Source organism: Zea mays, chromosome 3 (genome assembly GCF_902167145.1).
Source record: "Zea mays cultivar B73 chromosome 3, Zm-B73-REFERENCE-NAM-5.0, whole genome shotgun sequence".
Lineage (NCBI taxonomy): Eukaryota > Viridiplantae > Streptophyta > Magnoliopsida > Poales > Poaceae > Zea > Zea mays.
In genome coordinates, this window is record NC_050098.1 from 196,236,829 (window position 1) to 196,260,957 (window position 24,129).

The 24,129-nt window shown below is 44.3% G+C and overlaps 2 protein-coding genes across 7 annotated transcripts in view; both read right to left on the reverse strand.

The window, feature by feature from the left end:
- Window positions 1–7,985, reverse strand: part of LOC103651144 (insulin-degrading enzyme-like 1, peroxisomal) — a 60,577-nt gene extending 52,592 nt beyond the window's left edge. For all 5 annotated transcript variants that reach the window (XR_004857338.1, XM_008676744.4, XM_020550445.3 and 2 more), the window contains exons 1-3: window positions 7,576–7,985; window positions 7,334–7,409; window positions 5,658–5,725 (exon numbers count right to left, since the gene is read on the reverse strand). Coding sequence is in view for 4 of the 5 variants with exons in the window: in XM_008676744.4 (XP_008674966.1) it covers window positions 5,658–5,725; window positions 7,334–7,409; window positions 7,576–7,716 (285 nt within the window). In the remaining variant the exon portion in view is untranslated. The remainder of the gene's footprint in view (window positions 1–5,657; window positions 5,726–7,333; window positions 7,410–7,575) is intronic.
- Window positions 7,986–10,966: 2,981 nt separating this feature from the next.
- On the reverse strand, window positions 10,967–17,308 carry LOC100272491 (uncharacterized). 2 transcript variants are annotated; one of them, XM_008674123.2, is made up of 8 exons: window positions 16,866–17,308; window positions 16,208–16,419; window positions 15,978–16,056; window positions 14,838–15,107; window positions 13,911–14,068; window positions 13,515–13,631; window positions 11,654–11,839; window positions 10,967–11,542 (listed from the first exon to the last, which is right to left on the reverse strand). In XM_008674123.2, the coding sequence occupies exons 1-8, from the start codon at window positions 16,939–16,941 to the stop codon at window positions 11,363–11,365; spliced, it is 1,278 nt and encodes a 425-aa protein (XP_008672345.1). In that variant the 5' UTR covers window positions 16,942–17,308; the 3' UTR covers window positions 10,967–11,362. The 2 variants fall into 2 exon arrangements, with proteins under 2 accessions (XP_008672345.1, NP_001140432.1); NM_001146960.1 differs by having other exon boundaries at window positions 10,968–11,542; window positions 14,805–15,107; window positions 16,866–17,188.
- Window positions 17,309–24,129: the final 6,821 nt, after the last annotated feature.

The window sequence follows — 24,129 nt, forward strand, 5'->3', positions numbered from 1 at the left end:
CTTCCTTTGCAGGCAGAAGCACCCTTTCCAGGCTAGGGGAACATCAATCAAAACCACACATGTTTCAATGTTTCCACAAGCACCAGGAGCCCAGCATGACTATGGAGTTGAAACCTTTTTGTATTTCAACCCTGACTCTCTGACTCTGAGTTTTCCACCACTCAGCAAATGATTCATCTTCAAAAGAAGGCGCCAGGTCTTGCAAGCTAAAATAATTGAGGAGAAGGAACTAGTACTGTCTTGCGAAAACACAGTTAGTGAGCAGATGAACAATTGTTTTCTCTTGCTGATCGCATAGAAGACAAGCAGCCGAATGAGGTAGTGTTATGGATCCTAGTTCATAAGGGGATAAACAGCACCGAGAAGATAGCCGTGCAGAGTCAGCTTGGGGGAGACTAGAGTATTAGAGAGGTCTGGGACTAATTCTTCCTCATTGATTGATTCTCCCTTAAGGAGGTACAACCCATCCTTATATAGATAGTAAGACTTGGCCCCCAAGTAACAAACTCAATCTTATCTAATCTAATCACAAGTAACTAACTCAAACTTATCTAATCTAATTCCAAGTTACTAACTCAATCTTATCTAATCTAATATTTATCCACTAATCATAACCCTGAGCCTATCTCTATGGCCTCCATGCTCTGGGCTGCCGCCCCATGACATTCCCCCACACTTCGAAGACAGCTCGTCCTCGAGCTGTAATGGGGTGAATGGCAACAGCCTTGTGGTCTGACTTGATCTGCACGTGAAAGTGCAACCCTAACTAGAAGCCTTTTACATCTCGGCTTTAATTTATTTGTAAATAAAATAAAGACCCTAACATATGCCAAGGCTGGTCCCCCTGGATCCCATGGGAACAACCTCGTCCAGGTTGCAAAGGCCAAGACGTGGCAGCTCACCAGTCCTACGACCGGAGCTGTCACGAGTTCCAGTATAGACAGCGCCACCCAACCACACGTGTTCTTGTTGTCCACATGGCTATGGATCAGGACGGTGAACTGGAGTGGAGGATCGGCCAACCCTGTTGAAGGCCTTGCCTCCCCATGTGTCGCGTGTTGTTCAATGCGCAATATCGATGCAATTCGTTGTGCCAAGAAGCCACGTACTGCAGCCTGAAGACGGCAAGCCGCTGCCTGCAGCCGCGTCGCTTCTTGTTGTGCTTGACGTCGCGCCAGAAAGTCGCATGCCGCATGTCGCAGCCTGAAGACGGTAAGCCGTTGCCGCCACTTGCCGCACTGGACGTCGCGCTAGGAAGCCACGTGCAGCCGCCTCTAGTCGCATTGCCGCCGCTAATCGGTAGTCAGACTCCACCTTTGTCGTGAGTAGATCATGGAGCTAGAGGATATCAGATCGGGCCTGCTCCAGATCTGCCCTGGCACCGACCGGGTTTGAACGCAGGGGGGTCCAAAGCATAGGTCCAGGAGTTTGGAGGAAGCGGTGCCATGATGGAGTGCCCCGTCTTGCTCTATTTGGATGAACCACAGTTGGGCAACGTCGTCGAGGTTGTAGGAGGCCATCCACACGTGTTCCTCGTCGATGATGTGTTGTTGATGGAAGTAGGACTAACATCGGTTAAGGAACACCAATGGATCAGTTTTGCCATCATAATTTGGGAAGTCCAACTTCTGGAATCGCGGGGGTGGATCCTAGTGATGATCGTCGGTGTGTTGTCCCTTCCCGCCCAAGGCAGAGGACTCGATTCGGCGATCCTGCTGGAGTTCGGCGACTAAATGCTTGACGGATTCCACCATTGCTATAAGGGATTGGATGATGGTGACTAGGTTGGATGTATTGGATTCCGCCATAGCACCCATAGCAGAGGTTGATGAGGTTGCGTCAGATGGTGGTGAAGAGATGGATTTGGGTGGAGGGAGTGGTGGGGAGGATCGCCCCATGACAGGTAGGTTACGTCGGGCTAGCTGATCTACTATCCAACATCTATTGTGTAACACCAGCCACATAAAGAATTTGCATTTGTTTGGTGCCCAAGATTTCCATATGTGTTCCCAAGTTTCAAAGACTATGGATCCTTGAAGAGGATTATAAAGGCTGATTTGCTAGAGTATTGGCCTGATGAGGAGAGTCTCCATCGATGTATATCTCAAACATCTTCTGCAGTTCCACTCCTGCCAGAAGATCCCAAGGTTCAGATATTCAGACAACATAATCATCGTGGGCACAGAATTACGTTGGTATCCACAACCATCAGGTTTGTTAGCTGCAGGCACTGGCATTTCATGCCCATTGCCATCTATATTGGGGACTTAGGCATATAAGTGCTCCAGGACACGAGGAGCCCCATGGAGTTAGGCTTATAAGTGCCCTGGGACATAAGGAACCCCGAGGACTTAGACTCGTAAGTAACCTTGTACACGAGGGGCCTTAGAGACTTATGCTTATAAGTGCACCAAGACACGAAGGGTCCGAGGACTTATACTTACAAATGTCGCGAGGCACGGGATGCCCTGAGGACTTAGGCTTATAAGTGCCTTAGGGTCCTGAGGACTTCGGCTTATAAGTGCCTAGGACACGAGGAGTCTCGAGGACTTAAGGCTTATAAGTGCCCTGGGCACAAGGGGCCTCGAGGACATATGCTTACAAGTGTCCTAGGGCTTAGGATGCTCCGAGGACTGGTTAGTGCCCTACAACATAAGCTGTCTTAGGCCCTATTTGGGAACAAAGTTTTTGGAAACCACGGTTTTTGAAATACTACAATATACTTTAGTCATGACAATACCACAGTTTAAAATACTACAGTTTTAGAATACCACAGTATTGATTACATAGAGGTGTTTGGAAGCAAAGTATTTTTTTGCACGCAGGAGAGATGCGCGCGCTGCGTTTTACAGAGAAAACTGAGGTATAAACCTAAGTTTAGAATACTTCAAAAGAGCTGCAGTATTTGTAATACTTTAGTTTTGAAAACAGAGATTTTAGCTGGCTTGCCAAACACCTTTTGGTATATAATACTACAGTTTTTGAGAATACTGCAGTATTCTTCCAAAACTTTGAAAAAACTTCACTCTCAAACACCCCCTTAAGGACTGAAGGTCACCAGGCCTTCTAGGAGCTGACTCATCACATCTAGGCACTTCTATAATATGTCATTTAGTATCAGACTCTTCCCTTGGCTAGGGCTAGGGAGATTCCTAGGACTTGGGGCCTGGGAGGCGATGGTCCTACTATGATGGGCCTCAAAGTCAGTCTTCTAAGACCAACTCCAGCGCACTCCGCATGCGGCTCCGTATCCCTGTGCATCGTGTGGCTTCGTGCCCTGTTCGTCACCCTGTTCATGTCGCGAAGGCTTCCGCTGTTCGTGAAAAAGGCTCGGTTTGGCAATGTCTATCCTACCCGTGCGTTGGTGCTTCTCGCCGCATGCCGGTGTGGTCACGCATTACGCCGGCCTCTACACCGCCAGTGGGGATCTCTCACCTCAGTTGAATGATTTGTTCGGCTCTACTGCCGACTCTGTTTATGGCGGGCCCCCTCTGGGCGTTCGGTGGCGGTGACAACGGAGCAAGCAGAGTAGTGGTTCTGGAGGTCAGGGGAAGCCACATTAGTCGTCTAGCTCCAAATTTTCTCCTATGAACTCTGGAATGACGGTGCCTTCCGTTGAGCGTTGATCAGGCCAATTCCGTGGCGACGGCGGGTTCAGAGAGGGTCTCCTGCATCATCGGCTTCTCAGAGGACCTTGCCGCCCGTAACGAAGCCTCTCTGCGTTGCGCCCTCTTGGTCGTGATTGTGGGTACAAGACCGGTGGTGATCGCTGATGAGATCTTGGATGAGGTGGCACGGAGCTTCCAACTGGACATCCAAGTTCATCCTTGTGTTGCAGCCCTGTTTGCGACTTATATTCGTTCCATAGTTGGAGATGGTGCTGCTATTTTGTTCTAAGATGATAGGTGCCTAGATGGTAAAACCATTGCTGATCTGGTGCCCAATCTGTTTTCTGCAGTCCCTAAGAGATGCCTCAAACATCGTACAGTCAAAGATGCCCTCGATGCTAATCGTTGGACTTAGGACATTAGAGGAGACATTTCTCGGCAGGCTTCTATTGAGTTTTTCCCACTTTGGGACCTTGTGCGCGAAATTCAGTTATCACCAGATATTCCCGACCGTCATGTATGTTCCCTTCTTCAGCAGGGGTTTACTCCTCCAAATCAGCCTATGATCGTTTTTTGAGGGGGCAATTTTGTTTGAACCAGCCAATAGGGTGTGGGATAGTTGGGTGCCACCAAGGTGCAAGTACTTCGTTTAGTTAGCCACACTGAATAGGTGCTGGACTGCGGATCGCCTTGCATGCCGGGGGATGGACTATCCCGAAAGTTGTCCCCTCTGTGATCAGGACAATGAGACGGTTCAACATCTGCTGATTAGCTGCGATTTTGCTAGGCAAGTTTGGTTTTCTATCTTGGAGATGGTTGGTCTCCAATTTTCTCACCATCTCCAGATATGTCAGTTTTTCAAGACTGGTGGTGTGCAGCGGAGGCAGTTGTGCCATCTGCCAAGAGAAAAGGATTAAATTCTTTGGTGGCTAGGTGGTTGTGGAAGCACCGGAATGCCTGCATCTTTGAGGGATTGTATCCTTCTGTATCTATGATCTTATATGACATGACATCAAGGAAGATGCTATACTGTGGTGCTTAGCTGGAGCCTACGGGCTGAGTACCATTTGGCCTTCTCAGCCTTTTGGGAGAGTAGCAGTGGCTTAGTTTTCTTCCTTATTATGGGTTTGCTTATGTTTCTCGGTTTTCGGCCTCCATAAAGAGTTCTTGTATTTGTTGTATTTCGGACTTTTTATTCTTTTCTTAATATAATGATACGTACCTCTCATGCGTGTTTGAGGAAAAAATATATCCTGCACTATACAATATAACAAGTCTTTTTTTCTCGAACACGCAGGAGAACTGCATATTATATTGAGAAGAAAATAAGAAAAGTCCAAAATGGACCCAGATAAAAAAACTCTTAAGGAGGTCTAAAAATAGATAAAAAAAACTATCTAGCACCAGCTAAGAAACAAGGTTGGTGACTACAAGAAATGAGTCTTTTAGCTCCAGCCATTTCCCACAAATGTTGTTCCTCCCTTGCCTGACTGAGAGCTACAGAAATACTAGGAGATATTCCATCAAAGACACATCTATTCTGGTGTTTCCAAAGAATCAAAGACATAACAGGTCTAATAGTCGTTCTATAAAACTAACTTGCCAACATTCTACGGATTGGCATTACTCATGTATTGTAATTAGGTTGAACCATTTGAGTTATACTCTAACCACCATGCCCCTATGGCCTTTTGGTACAACCTTAGGCCGTTCACAGCAGTAGATTTTATTTTTATCTTTCCAAAATGCCACATAATCAAAAAAGAAATGATATCTTGGTTGAAAAAGATTATCACAGTGGAGAGCTTCATTCGGCGCAGTTTCATAGGTAACATGTCTGTCATCGCAAACCTAATAAAAGCATTTCCTCTCGTCTTTTCTCTAACTCGGGTTGCATTGTGACAAGCTCAGCTTCTAAAGTCATACAGAGCACACTGCAACTGAGTTAAACCCATCCAAATCCATATGTTTGTGTCAATTGTTGAAACTCAGTGGGTGATTTCTTTTTTGCAAAATGGAATGAGCCTGAACTTGATGAATAGAATGTACCTCTATGATATATTTCGTATATTCATGTTCTCCAGGATACTTCTCGCTGGCATAAAATAGCATGTGCTCTGTAAGCAAGACCATGGTAATAACTCAATACCAAGACAAGGAAAAAACAAAGAAACAGATTAGCGTATTTTCAAGATAACAACAGATGGTAAGAAATTATGACTATGGTTAGAAGAAAATGAATTTTGGTTCAACGCCTCTGTTATGTGGTATACACCAAACATCTTTTTAGACAACGTTGCCTCTTCAAGATACAGCAACTGAGCAACAGATCGTGCAAAAATCAGCGCCCCACCCCCACGCCAGGTTGCCTTGCAAGTGCTCAGTGCTTGCGTAATTGGTAGTCCCACGTGCGTACCACAGTGCTACTTTACTTTGTGCCGTGATGCGTGACTGGAGAAACTCACCCACTCGCTGCAGTCAGCACATAAAGGTCTGCACGGACTGTTGTAACCGTCCCCGTCCATCACATAAGGCCATAAGGGGGTGTTTAGTTTATAAGAACTAATTTTTAGTTACTTCGTTTTATTCTATTCTAATTTCTAAATTATTAAATATAAAAAACTAAAATAGAGTTTTTGTTTCTATATTTAATAATTTAGAAACTAAAATAGAATAAATTGGAGGGACTAAAATTAGTCCTAAAAACCAAACACTCGCTGCCAAGATCCAACCAGGCAGGAAGGTTTAGGAGCAATTTTTGGATTTATTTGGAGAACACGGTCCTGTGCTGAGTAAACAATTTTTTAATTGCTCCATACATGCGATTCAACAATGTCCCCGTGGCTCGCCCTGGCACTCGAGCCAACCACGCAAAAAATAATGCAGAGCGAGCACGGGAACCACATCATTCTGCTCTAGAAATTTTAGACTAACAATCAGACCACATATACTTTAGTGTTTAGAAATAAACAATAATTATATTTGAATAAATATCTCAATAATTATTTATATGATATATATAACAATCGTAGCAAAGCATAGTCAACTAGCCAACTCATTAAGATTTGAGAAAAGTGATGCATTACCATTGGGCCATGAACCAAAAAAAAGCTTGGGACACAAGGGATGCATGTACAGTACAGGCCGTAGGAATGTAGGATCAATCATCATGGGTGGACGCTCTCAAAAACAACCACAGCTCTCTAGCTCTGATTATATCATTACTACACTGTACATCCAAACCGTCAATTGTTTGATCCGACGGACAGAACACGCCGAGTTACAAAAGGAACATCCATTGACTTGGACTGAAAATACGCAACGTCATCATTTGACCGAGGAAAGCGAACGAACAAAGGCAACTCTAGTAGCCAACTTGGCGTCTCCGTCCGTGATTCGTCAAGTGGCAATTCGAGACCGCAGCCGGATCACAAAAGGGGATCCACGCCAGGCCCGCGCGGCCGCACGCGATCGAGCGAATCGCAGGGCGAAAGTGCCGCGCTGTGGCCAGGTGCAGCTTGCAATCCCCACCTAATCATTGGCTAGAGCCCTATACGGCTAAACCAGATCCTCACTCCACGAATCAACACGAATTCGACTGATGATTCGATCAGCACGAGCACGCAACAAATCGAAGGAGAAATCAAAGCGTTGGACACGAGCAAAGCGAGATGAGAGAGGGGATGGGGAGGCTGAGGAGACCAGGAGTGAAGTACTGAACTCACCGAGGAAGTGCGCGAGGCCCTCAAGTCCCTCCGGATCGCTGAACGAGCCCACCTCGACCTCCATGCACGCCGCCGCCTGAGCATCACGAGAAGCAGAGAGAGAGAGAGAGAGAGATTAACAACCAAATCAGTCCCGGAAACCAGATGATCGATAAGGCAAGCCCACGAGCATTCCTCGCTATCGCGGCGCTCCGCGGGAGAGGAGCAGAACAAGCGAACAGCGGCCGGAGGAGGGGACGGACCTTGTCGGTGTCGGGGTCGCTGATTAGTAGGATCTCGAGCGCGTTGGCGAGCACCACGCGGCGGTACTCCCGCTTGTCGCTGCGCGCGCGGATGAACTCGACATTGCTGCTCCCCGCCGCGGCCACCGCCGCCGCCGCCATCAGCACAGGCTCGCAATCCCCCGCCCCTTCTCCTTTTCGCTTTTCGCTTCGACTGGAGACGATCCTCTGATGATCTCTCGCAATGGTGGAAGCTGGATTGGATTAGGGGCCAAGACTACTTGAGAGGCTATTAGTTTTTGTCTCTTGTCAATTTTATACTAGCATAGTGAAGGGACTCAACCACTCAGAGGCCAGCCGCCCACGGGCAGGGCCGCAGGGGCCATCCGTCCGGTCCGGATGTCTTGCTGGCGGCACCGGCTGCAGAAGCAGAAGTAGAGATGTTAATGGGGGACCCGATACCCGCCAACCCGTGGGGAATTCCCCTATTAGGGTACGGGTATGGGACGAAAATTGTCCCCATGGGTATGGATATGGAACAAAATCTCCACTCATTGGGTAAACGGGTATGGGTTTGGGAAGCAATAATCCGAACCCGATTACCCATGGGTATTTCATACGTGTACATCTGTCGTGTTTGTATGAATAAGTTGAGGTCGAGCCGGCCACCAAGCCCAGCACGACAGCGCACCAGGCCCCAGGTCCTATCCCAACAAGGCAACTAGCAGACCAGTAAAAAACAAACCCCTAAAATAACCAGCCATATGCTACGCCCTGCCCAGACGACGGTGACGACCATGGATTCTCAGGCACCAACGAACTCAGATGGTGACCAAGGAAGGTGAGAAAACTCCATTTCTCCATTTTTTTCTATCGGTCCCAAAGTACTTATGTCTTTTCTGATGGATAGATGAATGGATCATGGTTCATGTATGAATGCTTGTCGATGTAGTGATGTCTGAAATCTAAATTGTTTGTGCTACATGTTAGTACCTAGTTATCCCTTAATTGGGGATGGGGACCCATTGGGGACCCGAAACCCGAATGGGGATGTGTATGGGATGAGTTTTGTACCCATGATGGGTATGGGGATGGGTATGGGGATGGATCAAACATGATGGGGATGAGTATGGGATGCTATAACCCGGTGGGGAATTCCCCATTGACATCTCTGAGCAGAAGTGCTCTGCTATGACGTTCTCGAAAAGGACGTGCCAAGTAAGTAGTAACCGTTCGCTGCCGCCGCGAGTGTGCGCGTCATGGCAAAATCCCTTTCCACGCCCGCGAATGACCTGCAAGGCTTCAACACTGCCATCCGCCATCAATCGGAATTGGCCTTTTTCCAGCGGCGGGGCCCAGGGCGGCTGCGCCTCCGGAGACCCGGACGACGACGGAGGCTCGGGGACTCGCCGACTCAGCCTCGTTTCCACCGGGGAAACCAGAACCACCGTGTTTCCCACGAAAAATCTGTGTGGTGGACGCTCGAGTCCATGCCAGCAGCAGCATCACCTTGTACGGCTGACGTGGCACGACCGGTGGCACTGGGCACACGCTTCTCCTTCGTTCTTGGCAGGTCGTGCATAGCGAATCTTCGAGGAAACTGGAAACTGTTCTGTTGCTGTTGTTGTTTTGGAAGTGACTTGATGTGAATTCGGAAGAGCGTTGTCCTTCTCTTTTCTCCTCTGAATGCGTTTTCTTGGATATAGAGAAGAGTAGACTATCTCCGTCGTCAGTTTATTCATCTTTATATTTAAACTCTACTCTACGAATAATACAGTTTATAACGCAAAACGGTATAAAATAATGTTTTATATGATCATATGGATAGACTTAGAATTGTGTATTTTTTTTTATAGTTCATACTGTATTGCAAAGAAAACATAGTTCATCTATGCGACAACCCTTTTCAGGGAATACTCCAGTAGATTACAAAAAACATGTCTGGTAAAGGCTGTTGAGTTTGTGATCCAAATTCTGAAGAAGGCGGCCAAGTTGGCGAGCGAAGCGAAGGCCCGTCGCCGGGAGGCTTGGGCGGTACGGATCGTTTTAGGGTTTCACCTCTATAAATATCTTTGTAAGCTGAAGGAGATAATTATCTCAATTGTAAATCTCATGCTATCTGTAACCAGCCGAAAATAGTGAGAAGTTGCTGGCTGACGCCCGTGGTTTTTTCCTCTTCGCTTTAGAGGGGTTTTTCATGTTAAATCTATGTCTTCTCTGTGATTGATCTCATTTGTGTCTATTCATTTATAACAAAGGCTACGGTCTATTTATCCCCTAAGCTGAAAAGAGGACAACCTAAGCTCGATTCTTATTCTGCAATCCTCCCGTCCTCTTGCTTGATTGTCGACACTCGACGGAGACTGCTTTGCTTGTGCTGCCGCGTTTCTGAGATGCCCGAATTTTGTTCCTTCCAAATTTATCGATCGATCAGCGCGAGCAAAGTATTTGAGAATTGAGACTAGCCTTTGGCTGCCAGCAGCTAAACGCTGAAGCGCTGTGGAGCAACTCCGTAGTATGAAAATTGTCTGTACCTAACAGTGACGCTTAGGCACGGTGTCTGGACTAAACAGTGACGCTTAGGCACGGCATTAGGTAGCGGTCGTTCTTTTGTATTGGTTGCTTTCAGCCTCTGCACAAAAGACAGCTCGAGCAGCGACTTTTTATGCAAAAGACAGCTCGAGGTAGCGGTCGTGCTAGAAACGCCTTGTAAACCGGGGACGTGGTGTCTACTGTCCTCACCCCTCCCCGCGTGAGAGCTACTAATAACTTTGGAAAATTTTAACTGATCTCTGCTACAACTTTCGGCGTAGTGCCGCACTACGCCTGCCAGTAATACGTCACGCGCGTTCTATTTGTATTGTATCATGTCACAGTTGTTTGGTTCCGTGGACGTAAAGGTCTTCGCCTCCTCCTAACAAGTCCCGTTTCGGCCATATGTACAGCACAAAAGGATGCGGTAGATACGTACTGTTTGCTTAACATGGTTTCTGCTGAGTTGTGTATTCGCACTCCACCTGACACGAGATCCAGACTCCAGAGTGCGAGGCTGCACGCCTGCACTGCACGTGTGCTTCGTTGGATGACAAATCACAGGGCGGCAGTAAACGACGAGCTGAACGCCGAAATTTTACTCGACAACTCGTATCTTCGCTTGTTCATGTACCTGCTGATTGGCCAGAATATACCTTGAAAACGTTGATTTGAATGCCCTCTGATTGAGCGTCAGAGTTTTTCACTGGTCAGCGCTAATTCCGGTGCAAATCGTACCTCGCACTTCAAATAACACTCACTAGCCACCATGTCCACAAGTGCAACATGATTCGTATTGTTCTGCCAGAGACTATTCACCACCTGTTCCGGAAGAGGTGCAAATTGCAAACCACATGCACATAGTAATGACACAATGATGTATCCTTGTTAAATCCTCCCAGGTTTCTATTGCATTTCAAGTTCCCAGAATACATAGGAACAGGTATGAATGATACATCTCACAAAGCCAACCGTGCTCTTCACTTCAAAAAAAGCCAACCGTGCTCCATAAACAATTCCTACTGTTTATCCGTGTAGATGTCCGAAAATAAACAGAATGACTCCAACAGGAGCTGCCAGTACAGGTACAGGCTCAATGACAAAAGGTCGTCAACTGACAAGTTAACCAAGACCATGTGTCCATGTTTTTGTCCACTGCGCAGATGAATAACTACTAATACTAATTGTTGGAACTTGAAATCATCTGCAGGGGCTTAAGCTACAGAGGAGAATCTTTGCTGCTAGCAGCTGTGTATAAACACCACTAGCTGCGCCACTAGTTAGTTTTAGAATGGTCCTGGATCGGGGAATCCGAAATAAGTTCCATCTCCGTATCCTGCTGCTTTTTGAGATAATCCTGTGCTGTTGACGTGACTATCTTAATGAAGAAGTTCAAAAGCACAAGCCACACTATAGAGTTCCAGACAGATGTAAAAGAGAAATTCCACTGTTTCTCCTGTACATGGTACAATTATTGAACCAATAAGAAAATGAGACGAATAATTAAGGCAAGTAAGGCAGGTCATTAAAGCTCAAACGGTCACAGATTGAAACCGAAGGTACTGACCCCCATTTGTGATGACGGTGAGACTGGGGCTGGTGGTGATAGATACTTGTCCTTGGCAGCATGGAGTCTGGCAATCACAGACGGAAGGGTGGCAGAAAACCCAGGAACGTGACCAAATATCCAGATTAACTCCTTTTCAATAAGATACAAGAGCTGATTGTTGCACAGGGACACGATAAATAGTGTCTGCGATAGAAGGAAAAATGATGCATGTTAGACCACTATTGGAGTCAAAACCACCTGACAAAAAACAAAAAGACTCAAAAATTCAGGAAGTCAGGTGTCATAATAACTTTAACCAAGAGAGGTATCACAATTAATCTTAGTGAACGCTTCAGGAATAAGAGTTCAATTTAATATTCAGTGGTTTTATATTCTCTTACTGCGGATACCGAATAAACCTACAGAATCAAACCAAATCCCATCACAGTGTATCCCATTACTGAACTGTCATTAGTTTTATTGCAAGTAGGAATTCAAGAATTATTTAGGGGTAGAGAAATAAACAGGACACAACTCAATGAGCGTTCATTTATACCTAATATTAAAGAGGCGAAATTTCTGACCTTTTTTTTTGGTCTGGCCCTTCCTAGCTATGAAGATGGTGGAAATCAGAATCAGATGTTCCAGTTTCTTTTTTTTTGTCTCTTGCTTTTTCCATGTTTTGTTTCTGCTTTTTTCCACGATCCATTAGAGGCTGGTGTCGTGTCCCTTTTTTCCACGTTCAGATTCATTTCTCTATTTTTTGCAGCTTATTTGTTTTCCTTTCTTCCACTTTCTGTTCATGTTTCATTTTTTTTCTTGTTTTCACATTCAGCTTGCGAACATCGACTCCCAATTCCTTTTTTACAAGATTTCTATCCCGACTTTTTTGTCTGGTCTCTTAACTAACTGACCACGGCTCTTTCCGATCCAAATACAAAGTGTTTGACTAGTTTTTTTATCCATGTCCACAAGGAAAACATTCAACAGAAAGATTGACATTGGAACCTGACAGGAAAGCAATGATCTCAGTGATCGCCACACGACAGGGATGACGAAGAGGCGCAGGGCCAGGCCAAGCAGCCGGGGTCATGCAAAATGGTAAGTCACATGAACGACGTAGCAACTCTGCTTGTCCTCCGCGTCAGCGGTGGAACCAGGATTATTGGAGGCAGCAACACAGCAGTCCTGCTCCTCCGTATCCACAGCCGAAGAAGATTGACAGTACGCCAAAGAAGCGGGAGGTTATTCGAGAGTTTTTTTATCAAGGCAGTCAGGAGATGTGTGTGTGTGTGTGTGTACATGACGGACAAGGAGCTGTAGGACGAGTAACGCTGAGCGTATGACCCATGCTCATACAAGTTAGCATTTTTCGAAGATATAGTCTGATTCCTATACGTGTTGGGTTCTCTTGCAACGCATGTGCACGTTTCCTAGACCTACTAATAGATCAAAGCAACTCATGAGAATTCTGACATAGTTTGTGCTGAAATTATACCCAAAGGGCTAAGCTTTCAAGGCCTAACATGTGCACGTCCTAACAAGACTGGCAATGTAGATCTAATTACGTTGTTGACTTTTTCTCAGACAGACAGTAAGATTTCAAATTTTGAATCCAATTTAATATGAATGATGGCATACAAGCATATACAACTATACAACATGGAAGAACATTTCCATCTAATTATGTTCCTAGATGAATGTCTTCTCAAAGGTTAAAAAGATCACTAACCATCATTGGAAATCTCTCCAAAAGAATGAACAAATTCTAACAGTAAAGTGTGTGGCAACAAGTAGAACAAAGGCACAAACAAATCACAATAAACATAACTACTCGCTATTATATTATAAGATAACAGTATGAGATTAGATACATCACCTGAATATGAGTCTTGATGATGGCTTTCCCAATCAAAGTAGCAAACAAGAACTCCCAGAAAGGCACACCAAATTGCCCACACATAATACCAGCAAGGTCAAAGAGTGGATTTGGAACCTAATAAGAGCATTAAAATTAGGCAATTATTTTTAAAAATAGAATAAAAATCCTTTAGAGAAACTTATGGCAACTGATGTATAGGGAATGTTCCATACGCTTATTTGTTGGTGTCATTTTATCTAGACAGCTTTTAAATGTGGAGCTAAAGCTTGCACATGATCCAAAGGTGCAAAAAAGATCAATTGTGAAGACACAAAGCCAAATATCATAAATTACAGGTGTAAAATATCCACACTGAAGAACTTGGTAACAGAGGATGGAAGACAGGAGACCAACCGAAGCAAGAATCAAGATAGAGAAGAAGTTGAGATGTTGGGAGTGAGAGAGAAGCCAACGCTTGGTTCGATTAAGGGATGATGCTACTGGCCCATCTTCTTTGGAAGTAGCTGCATCAAGCTCCTGAACAGCTTTTGACTCGCTTCCTGATAAGCGAGCTGCAACATGACACAACACCCATTTAGGTTAGGCAGCTTAAACCAATTAAAAGAACATAAATAAAATGCCACAACTAGCCTTCCAATTCACCCCAAGAACTCATGGTAACATTCCTAGAAATAGTTTTTTTCCTAAAATCCATCACACGATTGAAGCTCCACAGAACCTCAAATGCCACCTAAATAATCAGCTATAGCATGTCAAGAAAAATGACCACGGCCTTATCCCATTGATCTATTATTCAGTTATACAATGAGTTTTACGAATTTAAGGAGGAAAACTCAACATAGCAATGTAGCATATACTAATTATGCAAAAATATTCAGGGGCCTCTAAAAGGACATGAAGTTAAAGTTAAATGAATGAAGTGACAGCGAGCCAGCATGCTACATAGTAAAACTGTGTGGAAGATTTATCTGTTGTTTTTGAAGAAAAAAACAGTTAGAAGCAATAGAAAGGCTAGTAACACTTCTGTACAGCAATTGGCATAAGTGGTCGAGGAATATAGCATAGAATGTCACTGAATAGGCATACCACCCACTGATGAAAGTTCACACAAAGGTAGGGTTTGGAGAAGGTTTATAGACAGCTCCCTTGCCAATATTGCATCGAGGCTGGTTCAAACCTGAGACTCCAGGGCCAGGTGGAGGATCTACCACTGCACCAGGCCCAATCCTCTATATAATAATATCACTACTTAATTTTAGACAAAAAACAAAGGCATTGCAAATTTACCTGCTCGTGATATAAAATAAGGAGGGAGCTCACCAAGCGCAGTCCCAATTCCCCAAAGAACTGCCTCCAGCTGTATCTGAGGTAGTAGGTCGAAGACTGGGATCCTAACTGAATGAGCTGATGCTGGATACACAGGTGGTCCAAATTCTGAACATTTCTTGTCAAGCCATGATGGCCCAACCTTTAGCTGTATGGTATCATATGGAGCAATTTTTAGATCAATTCGACCACATTGAACAGCCTTAATAGTGAACAGAGCAATATGAGGACCCAGATACAGCACAAATGTATGCAAACCAGAACCTGCATTTAAATTTCAAATCATCAGCTTAGAAAATGAGTTTTCTTCTCTATTGCAGTTGCAGCAATAAAGCATTCCAAATTTACATGTCCCAGTTTCCAACTTTAACAAGCCCTGTATATGGAAAAAAAGGCTGTTCAATGTGGTAGATCCAAATAACATTATAGAAGCATGACAGAGTAATGTCTCAAGACTAACTGAATATACAGAGGCCATAAATAACTTTCCAAATAAGGGAAAGAAGGCATCAGCTTTCTGCATACTTTATTGATGTCGCTGCTCTGCATAGACAGGTAGGTACATGCAGCCCAAAAAAGGGTGCAAGTACAGTAAATTGTTGTAGGGTAACTAAATCTAGTGTACTGAAATAGATGAAGAATCAGTTAAACATGAACCATTCACAAAAAACTGGCAAGGATCTGGATCATGTGACAGCTAGATATTGAGAAGCAAATAATTATGGCATAAAAAAGGTAAACAGTGAAGCCACTATTCACTGCAAACTAGTGCCCGTTATTTCACCTGTTGTCTGTATTTGATATGTAATCAGGCGATTGGTGCCCTGCCCACCTTCAACTGTTTTCTTTATGAAGTCTGATATGGTTGCAAACACGAACTAAGCAGGAATAGGATGGTTTATATCAATCCTTTAATACACTAGCAATGAAAACCAAAATAAAGTGCCTTTTCTGCCTAACTAATTTGTTGAAGTACATATGTTTCAAAGCCTTCAAGACTATACAATTAAGACATGATAACTAAATATTTGTAGGACAGGACCAAAGGGTGACATAAGCAAACTCCAGTGACATTTTATTAATGTGCTTTTATTTCAGAGTCTCAGTGTTTAGAGGTGCGAAAATACAACTTGCCTAGTCCAATTGATGAAGCCACACCTAATGAAACCCACCACGACACAAATTTAGCATAATTAAGGAATTCCTGCACATGCTGCATACATGACATCCAAACAACATTAGTGCTCAAAAACAATGCCAAGATGCTATACAAAATACTGCAACATGGGTTCTTATGAGTTATGAAAATGACTATCCATATCCCGCTGATTAAGACAAAGACAAGAGAAGAACATGCAACAAACCTTCTTATGCAGACCATCCGAAACGACGAGCAAGATTCCAGAAGCTACCAATAAAACAATTAGGAGAAAGAAGAAACCACCCTTACTCAGGATATATGTTGCTAATCTTTTCAAGTATTGTAACATGGCTAACAGGAAAAAATGCAATGTTCTGAGTGGCTGTTTGGTCAGCGTCAAATTCTGCAAGTCTGTTTTGTGTTTAGCTCGAAGTTCTGCAAAATAAGTAGATACATGAGATAAAAAGAAAACAGACCAACAGCACCAGTCATCAGCTAGAGCCTAAACCAAAAGCTAACAGGCTGTTTGGTTTGAGGAATGAGTTAGTCCATCATCTTCTCACTCCTCTTATTTTGTTTGATTTGTGGAATAGAATGCGCTATTCATCATCGCTTCAATCCTTACAAGTTAATAATTCATTCCTTGCAAGCTAATAATTCAGCCTCGCGGACTAATAATTAGTACAGCAAATGAAGTCGTTCCACCAAATTAGTACCAGGAATAGAATCACTCCACCAAATTTGAGAAATGGACTGATTGCACCACCTCATTTAGAATGGTAAAACAAACACCCTTAAATTAGCTCGACATGAAATCAATCCGATCCACAACACCTCACAGCGCCTTAACGCCACACATGGAACAAAGCCACAGATCTTACCCGGGATGACGCTTCCGCCAACGTTGGACCAGCTCCGAGACGGCGGTGCCGCCGCGGACATCTTCCGGCGCCCCATCGCTCCTACTCTGCGGCGCGCGAAAACCCTACATCGCGCGGCTCAACGGCACCAGAGCCACCATGGGCGCCCGCCGGGATCTGACTCGAAGCTCCAAGGGCTCGCGTGCTGACGCAGGGAGGAACCGGACCGCGCTCGAGGTCGGAGAGGCTATCGTCGCGGAGGCGCCGAGACCGGTCACCGGTGGTAGTTCCCTCGCTCCTCGCGTCGCGGGCCTTCGTTTCAATTCATTCTCTCTCCCCTTTTGCTCTCCTGAATTCCTGATCTCCTCGCTACCACGGGGCCGTTGTTTCCGTTGTTGCGGGTGCGGGGAGGAAACAAAAACCAACCAACTCCCTTCCGAGTCTTTTGACTCTGCCACGCGGGGCCCATAAATCGATTGATAAGTGGGTCCGCCATATCGGGGAGTGTGGTGGATGAACGTACTCCGTCCGTAAGAGATCTGAGGTGCGCACCGAGATGCCGGACAAGTCGAGACGTGCAAGGGAGGAACGGAAGAGTTGGCCGATGCCTTGTTACTTGTAGATGCACGGAGCGATGCGCTGATGCCTTCCGAGATGCTTAGGGAAAACAATAGATAAATTTGGATATATATCATTAAAAGATTACAATAGATAAAGAAAACAGAAAATTCATAAAACTAAAACTATCACTCTGCCTTGGAGTTTATAGAACCTTTAGGAAAATGATAAATAGAATGCAATAATCCAAAAAATGAACCCATGTAGTATTTCTTTTGCTCTCTGGCGGAATAGTTAGATCCGTGGTTATAAATAATCCTCTCCTCATCCCCAAAGACGGTGGATCCTCCGGCTTGGAAACAGCAGACGCACGAGATGCCAGCAGCAACGACAAAGGGATGTTAGGAAATGACTTAGTAGATGAAGAAACATCAAGTGGCCTATAATCATGCTTCTTGTCCCCAATTTCTTCCTGCAACTGAGCCAAAACAAATTAAGGCAGCATCCAAATTTCGCGGACGTTGAACCATAACAACAAACTTAACATCATCGTGAAGACCATCAATAAACTGCATACTGTAGTAAAGTGGATCAAATGTATGACTATAAGCATTCAGTTGATCAACAAGCTGAGAAAAGCATTCCACATATTTAGGAATGATAGTCGTTTATCTGATATGAAAAGGCTGCCTATTTAGAACCTCATGTTGTTTCTCCCTAAACGCTTTCTAATCATGTGGCCAAATTTAGTCCCCGACACGCGAGACAACTGGCATTTAACCAACTGAAATGCATGGTAGCTACTTTGATCCAAACATTGGGGTCGATCGAATACATGGTGAAATAATCCTCACATCGTGACTGCCACAACTTAACTTAGGATTATCATCATCGACCCCCGGAAAATGCACTTTGGGTAGCCTATCTAGAAAGCGAGATGACTGACTCCCTTGTGATTGACCCCCAATGTTGTCATGCAGAATTGTCTATGCATGATCACGACAAACGGGTGGAACATGAGAAAGGAGTAGGAGCAGTGTTCATACCATTGTGCGGGAGTCAACTCAGTAAAGACATACTTAGGCCCCCTCCCGACGGTAAGTGAAGTCACAGTGCCCTCAAAGGGTCATCAATGTTTGTGACAGCCGATGGTCCATGCACCGTCGACTCGTAGGCACCTGGACAAAAGAAGTCCCGTTGCTCTTGCTCCAGAAGACGCGACAGCCCGGGACACATCGGAATGTAGAGCGTCGTCGATGGTTGAACAAATGCCACCCATAAAATGCTCGAGGGAAGGTCACCATGTTTCAAATGACGTTGTAGCCGACTCTAGAGCCGCCACCCGCGTGGCATCGATACACTCCCAAGTGGACGACTCAAACTCCACCACTTGCGCATCAACATGTGCCCGCAGGGAATTGGCCATGTCGGACTGGCTTGCTGATATGACAATGTCATCAACCCGCAGCGCTGGAACACCGATGGAGCGAGCGTTGCCAGATATTGTCCCTTCAAGCGCCTTCCGGTGATGATCCTGGCCATCCAGATGTAACACCTCAAAACCATCAATTAAAAATAATACATTTAAATTACAATAGAGAGTATAGAAAAGAAATTTTTTTAAATTAAGTGTTTCATCTTATTTACCTTTAGAGAATGATTTTTGTTTGCTCATAATTGATTGATGATTTTATTCATAAAATTCCTCTTATATGAAACCCATTCAATTAGTATAGAAACTTTGGTCCAAAAATAAATATTTTATTTATAAATTTTTTGGTATAATTATTATGGTTTTTAGAAATATTTAAAAATATATGTTTCTATATTCTTATTGGATATATATAGAAAAAAGAAAGAAAAAAAGAAAAACGAAACTCTAATCTAACCAGCCGAACCGGCTCATTTAGGGCAGCCCAACCGCCCGCCGTCTCTCCCTTGTTTCCCCCCTCTCACTTCCACGTGGGGCCCGCAGGCCCTTCGCCTCCCTCGCTCTGCCGCCCTGGCCCTCAGCCGGACAATCTGTGTCGGGCCGTCCTCGCCCCGTCGTGCCCGGCCGTGCCCCTTCCCCATCCCCGGCCACTCCCCTTCCCACACTAGAAACGATCATCTCTCCCTCTTCCTCTTCCCCCACTTCTCCTCTCTCCATCAATGGAGGAAACCGTCGCCATTAAGGTCGGTCGGCCCCTCCCTCTCCTCGACGCCCTCTCTTCCTATAAAAGTCGGCCGAGCCGGAGCTCTCTCCCCTACCGAGCTCGCCCAAAGCTCTCTCCCTCTCAATCCCTCTCTCAGTCGCCTCAACGGACTGGGCCCGCACCCCTCGCCGGAGCCGAACCCCGCCGTCCCGCCCGCACTGAAAGCGCCCGCGCCGAGCCCCTGCCCAGCCGTGCCTCGTCGGACTGTCCGCCACCATCTGTCCTCGGTTGTGCCTCGTCGTTCGTCCAAGATTGAAGACAACCCAGATTTTGATTAATTTTTCAAAGCGTGTTTTGAATTAGTTTATGAATTTTGTAATTATTGTGTTGTAATATGGGAATGTTGTGATTTGGAATGCGTGTGTATGTGAACTATTGCTTTTGGGTATATATGCGATGAATTAGTGAATTGTTATTAGACATGATATTGGTTTACGATCACTTTAGAATTTAGGATTGGAAAGAAGTACGACAAAATTTGGTAGACATGTGTTAGTAGTAAAAACACTAGATAAGTAATTTCATAGTTAATTTTGTTTATAATGAATTTTAGAATTTACCTAGAAGTTTATATCATAGGTTCATTTAGGCTCACTAAATAAATAACGGAAACTTTCTTAACACGGAAGTAGTAAGTGGTATAGAGTTCTTAATAATTCAAATATTATAGTCTAATCAGTGATTTAATTTATTATTAAATGTTTTGACCTCTGATTATTATAATGACATTTTCTTTTAGAAAGAAAAGATAAAACTAAAAGATATCATTATCCATAATAGAAATAATTAATTGATAATTAATTTTTGTAGAAATTGGTTAAGTCATTACTTCTAAGCTATGTTATGTAAAATACCTTCGTAGTCAAATGTCCATATAACTTTCCCTACTGACAATCCAAAATAGAGTTATAATGGATTAATAAAATGAATACGAATTAGGTTTTATTCTAAGCACTATCTTAAGGATGGTTTGTGTGGTATATGCTTGTTCATGTAATGGTGAATGCTATTCATGTAATGGTGTATGTTTATTTATTTGGTGAATGTTTTCTTTTGTATGTACGATATGTGAATCTATATTAGAAGTTGACTGTGTGGTAGAAGAACCGAATACGTTCGAAGACGACCCACAGGACATGTTTGAGCTCGGCAAGTGGATTCTCCCTCTACATTTCTGTTTGTACCCAAATAATACATATAATAATGTTTATTTTTTTATATATTTGCATAATTTGATGGGATTTGCCTAAATAGGATTTCCTAGAAATACCAACCATATTCCTTGATTACACTGGGATAAATACTATGCTTAGCAATTTGTGCTACTGCTCAACTTAATAATTATGTTGTCATTCTTTAATGATACTATTGTTCCAGAAATGAAATTTGTATTATGATGTTAACCCGATGTTTAAACAAGATCATTTTGTATTAAATGGAACATGGAATGACCACTCAGGATAACAGTGCAACCACGAGTGCTATCATAGCTCTGGCTTTGGTATAGCTTTATAGACTTAGTGCTTAGCAACCCTACCTAAAAGATGGGCAAGAGGGGGTGGCGGTGGTTTGGTGGCAACTCATGTTAACATGTGGCGGTAGTCTTGGCTAAGTTACCTCGCCCAGAAGGCCATCAATACTAACGTGGAAACCTTAGCGGGTGGCTTTGTACTAAGGATATTTTGTGAAAGCCTCATAATGGGTCCCTGGCCATTCATCTCGGCAGTGTTTACGGGTCCGAACAATCCAAGTTAGATGGGATACATGGCTTGAGAGTAAAGTTGTACCACCTTTACAGAATGTAAAATTGATATGTCAGATGTGCTCACGGTTAAGAGCAACCTAGACCCTGACATGATAATTAAACTTAAAGATGAAAAATAAACCGTGATCCGATGATTTATAAATGGTTTGCTTAAATAGTTTCACTTAAGTGTTTTTGATATAAACATATGCTTATGTTTAAATTGGGTTAATTTTGGGATACGCTTACAATTAGTATGTTAGGCGTTGATAATAAAATATTGACCAACTAAAATACTTACCGTTTAACCATAGTCTACCTTGTTAAACTTGCATAATTCCTCCCACTTGCTTAGCCCTCACCATAAATGAGCTCACCTCTTGCTAATATTTTGATCAGAAATGATGAGGAAGACTTTGTCGAAGATGTTGACGAATACTGAGTCTAACGATGCGTCAGTCATCTTCCTATGAAAGATCGCATATGTTATATCCGCTGTACTTTGATGATGAAACTATTTAAGACATTTATGTTTGGATGATGTAATAATGTTATTATACTCTCTTTACGCCTTTATTACATTGTCTTTTGATATATTACACTTGTTAAGTCAATATATGTGGAAAATGAATCCTAGCACACATATGCTATGCAATCGGTTTTGCCTCTAAAACCGGGCGGGACACCATGCAATCGCAGATCTATGACAGCAACTTGGACTGCGTTGCTAGTGTCTTCGATTGAGCCTCCAACGCCCCCATGACACTGGACTCCGTAGTGGTGTCCATCGTCGCTCGCCAAATGTTGTCAGTCAGCCCAGGAAGTTTCTACGATACCAATTGTTGGGTCCTACCACCGTTGTTGTGTGAAGAAGAAGAACGACAAGGAACAAAATAGAGATTGAATGAGCCAAGCTGATAGGCATCTGAATGTTATCCCTTGCATTGTTGTTTACACGTATTTATACATCAGTCCATATTGCAAACTTAGACCACACATTAACTAGATAACGCCCACTAGGCCTAGACAAGCAAGTGAGCAACGGCCCAACCCTGGCACAATATATGTATCCTTTGCGACTCCTTCGTTCCTGACACCTTCCTGCACTGGATCGCTGACATTGTCATCGTCGTCAACAAATAGCTGCAGGTTGTGTTGTAGCTTTGTCATCGGAGCGTAGTCGGCATGCATTTCCTGCCCCTACTCATCATTGAGCCCACTTAGGTCCGTCAACACGCACTCCTCTCGCCATCGTTTGTTGATCACCTCCTAGACGACGGTGGGGTGCCCCTCGACCTCCAATAGCACCTGCTCGGCACGCATTGCTGACAACACATTCTTTGCCAAGACGGGAAGCTTTGCTAGCCCTCGACTTCTTCAACCACCGAGTGGGCGCTCCTTGCTTAAAATTGGGCATGACAGGTTTTCCGTGGCTAACTCGGGCATAGGTTCCTCGTCGTAGCCAAGGTCAGCGTTACTATGACGCTTGGTGACCTCCACAGGTTTAGTAATCCCTTTTCCGTTTTGTTGAGGCCCATGCCGTCAATGTACCTCTTCAAATGCATTGTCTCAATAACCTTGTCATTGGATCGCATGCTCCCAACCTCTCAAGGCTGGCAATGGCGTCACCGATGCCTGGATGCAGCGTGCTCCTGCTCCTTAGACCGTGTGCAACAGTTCACCGTATGATCACCAAAAACACTGTTTTGCACTATAGACTGCATTGTTCGCAGAGTAGAGTATGAATATAGGGATGATGATGTGTAAGCTACTGGAGATAGCCTTATTATCCCACGTTGCACGCGTGGGCACCTTGCCTGATCTTCGATAGCATCATGGGGAGCAGCTCGATGCACACCTCCTCTATCACCACCTTCGTGACATCCTCTTTGGCGGTGGTCTTCACAGGGCCGGGCCGGTCACTTCCTAAAAAATAGCTCTGTCGGATCCTAATAAAAGTATTTGAGAGTTCGAAAAGGTCGAGAACTTTGTTAGACTGTTTTCAATGGCTTACCCATCCTATCTTCTAATCCATCTTTTATTTTAAACTTCATTTTGTAGATAGTATAATATATAGTGCAAAACAATGTTTTGCACGAATATATGCATGGTCTATTGGAGACTCCAGTAGCTTACCCGTCCTATCTTATATCTTATCTTCTATTTCAAACTTCACTGTGTGATGAGTACGGTGCAAAACAGTGTTTCACATGACTATATGCACATGCACAATCTGTTGGATGTTAGAGAACTTGGGCTTGGCCCAAATAATAACTCATGTAAATCCCAAAAGCCCACTCACACATACATGGTATGGTGGAAACTTTAGTACCACCTTGCTACTCTAGGTGGAGTGAGACCAACTTAAATAGTGAGTCGTCTCCACCTGTTGAAGCCATTTAGGAGAGGAAAAGGGAGAACCCACGCGTGCGCTCACTCGCCTTGCCACGTCTCGTCGGGCCGGGCGGGGCAATGGGCGCGGGCACACAATATGCCATATGCGCGTGAAGGTCCGATGATTTCTCGGTTCTGACCTTGTGGGTGCGCGACTTCCTTTTGCTACTTGATATTTTTGCATCCATGGATAAAATTGTGATGGCCTATTTTGGTAAACAATTATTCTCGCATTAACTGTGACTGATTGTCACATTAGTGTTGTGATTAAGTGACTGGTTACTTGTCTGTTTTGGTCGCGTCGTGTGTACATATTGAGGGTGAGACGTCGTCACTCAACACAGACTTTCTCCTCCATACACCATAGCATTATGCTGCCCACGTCTTTCCCATT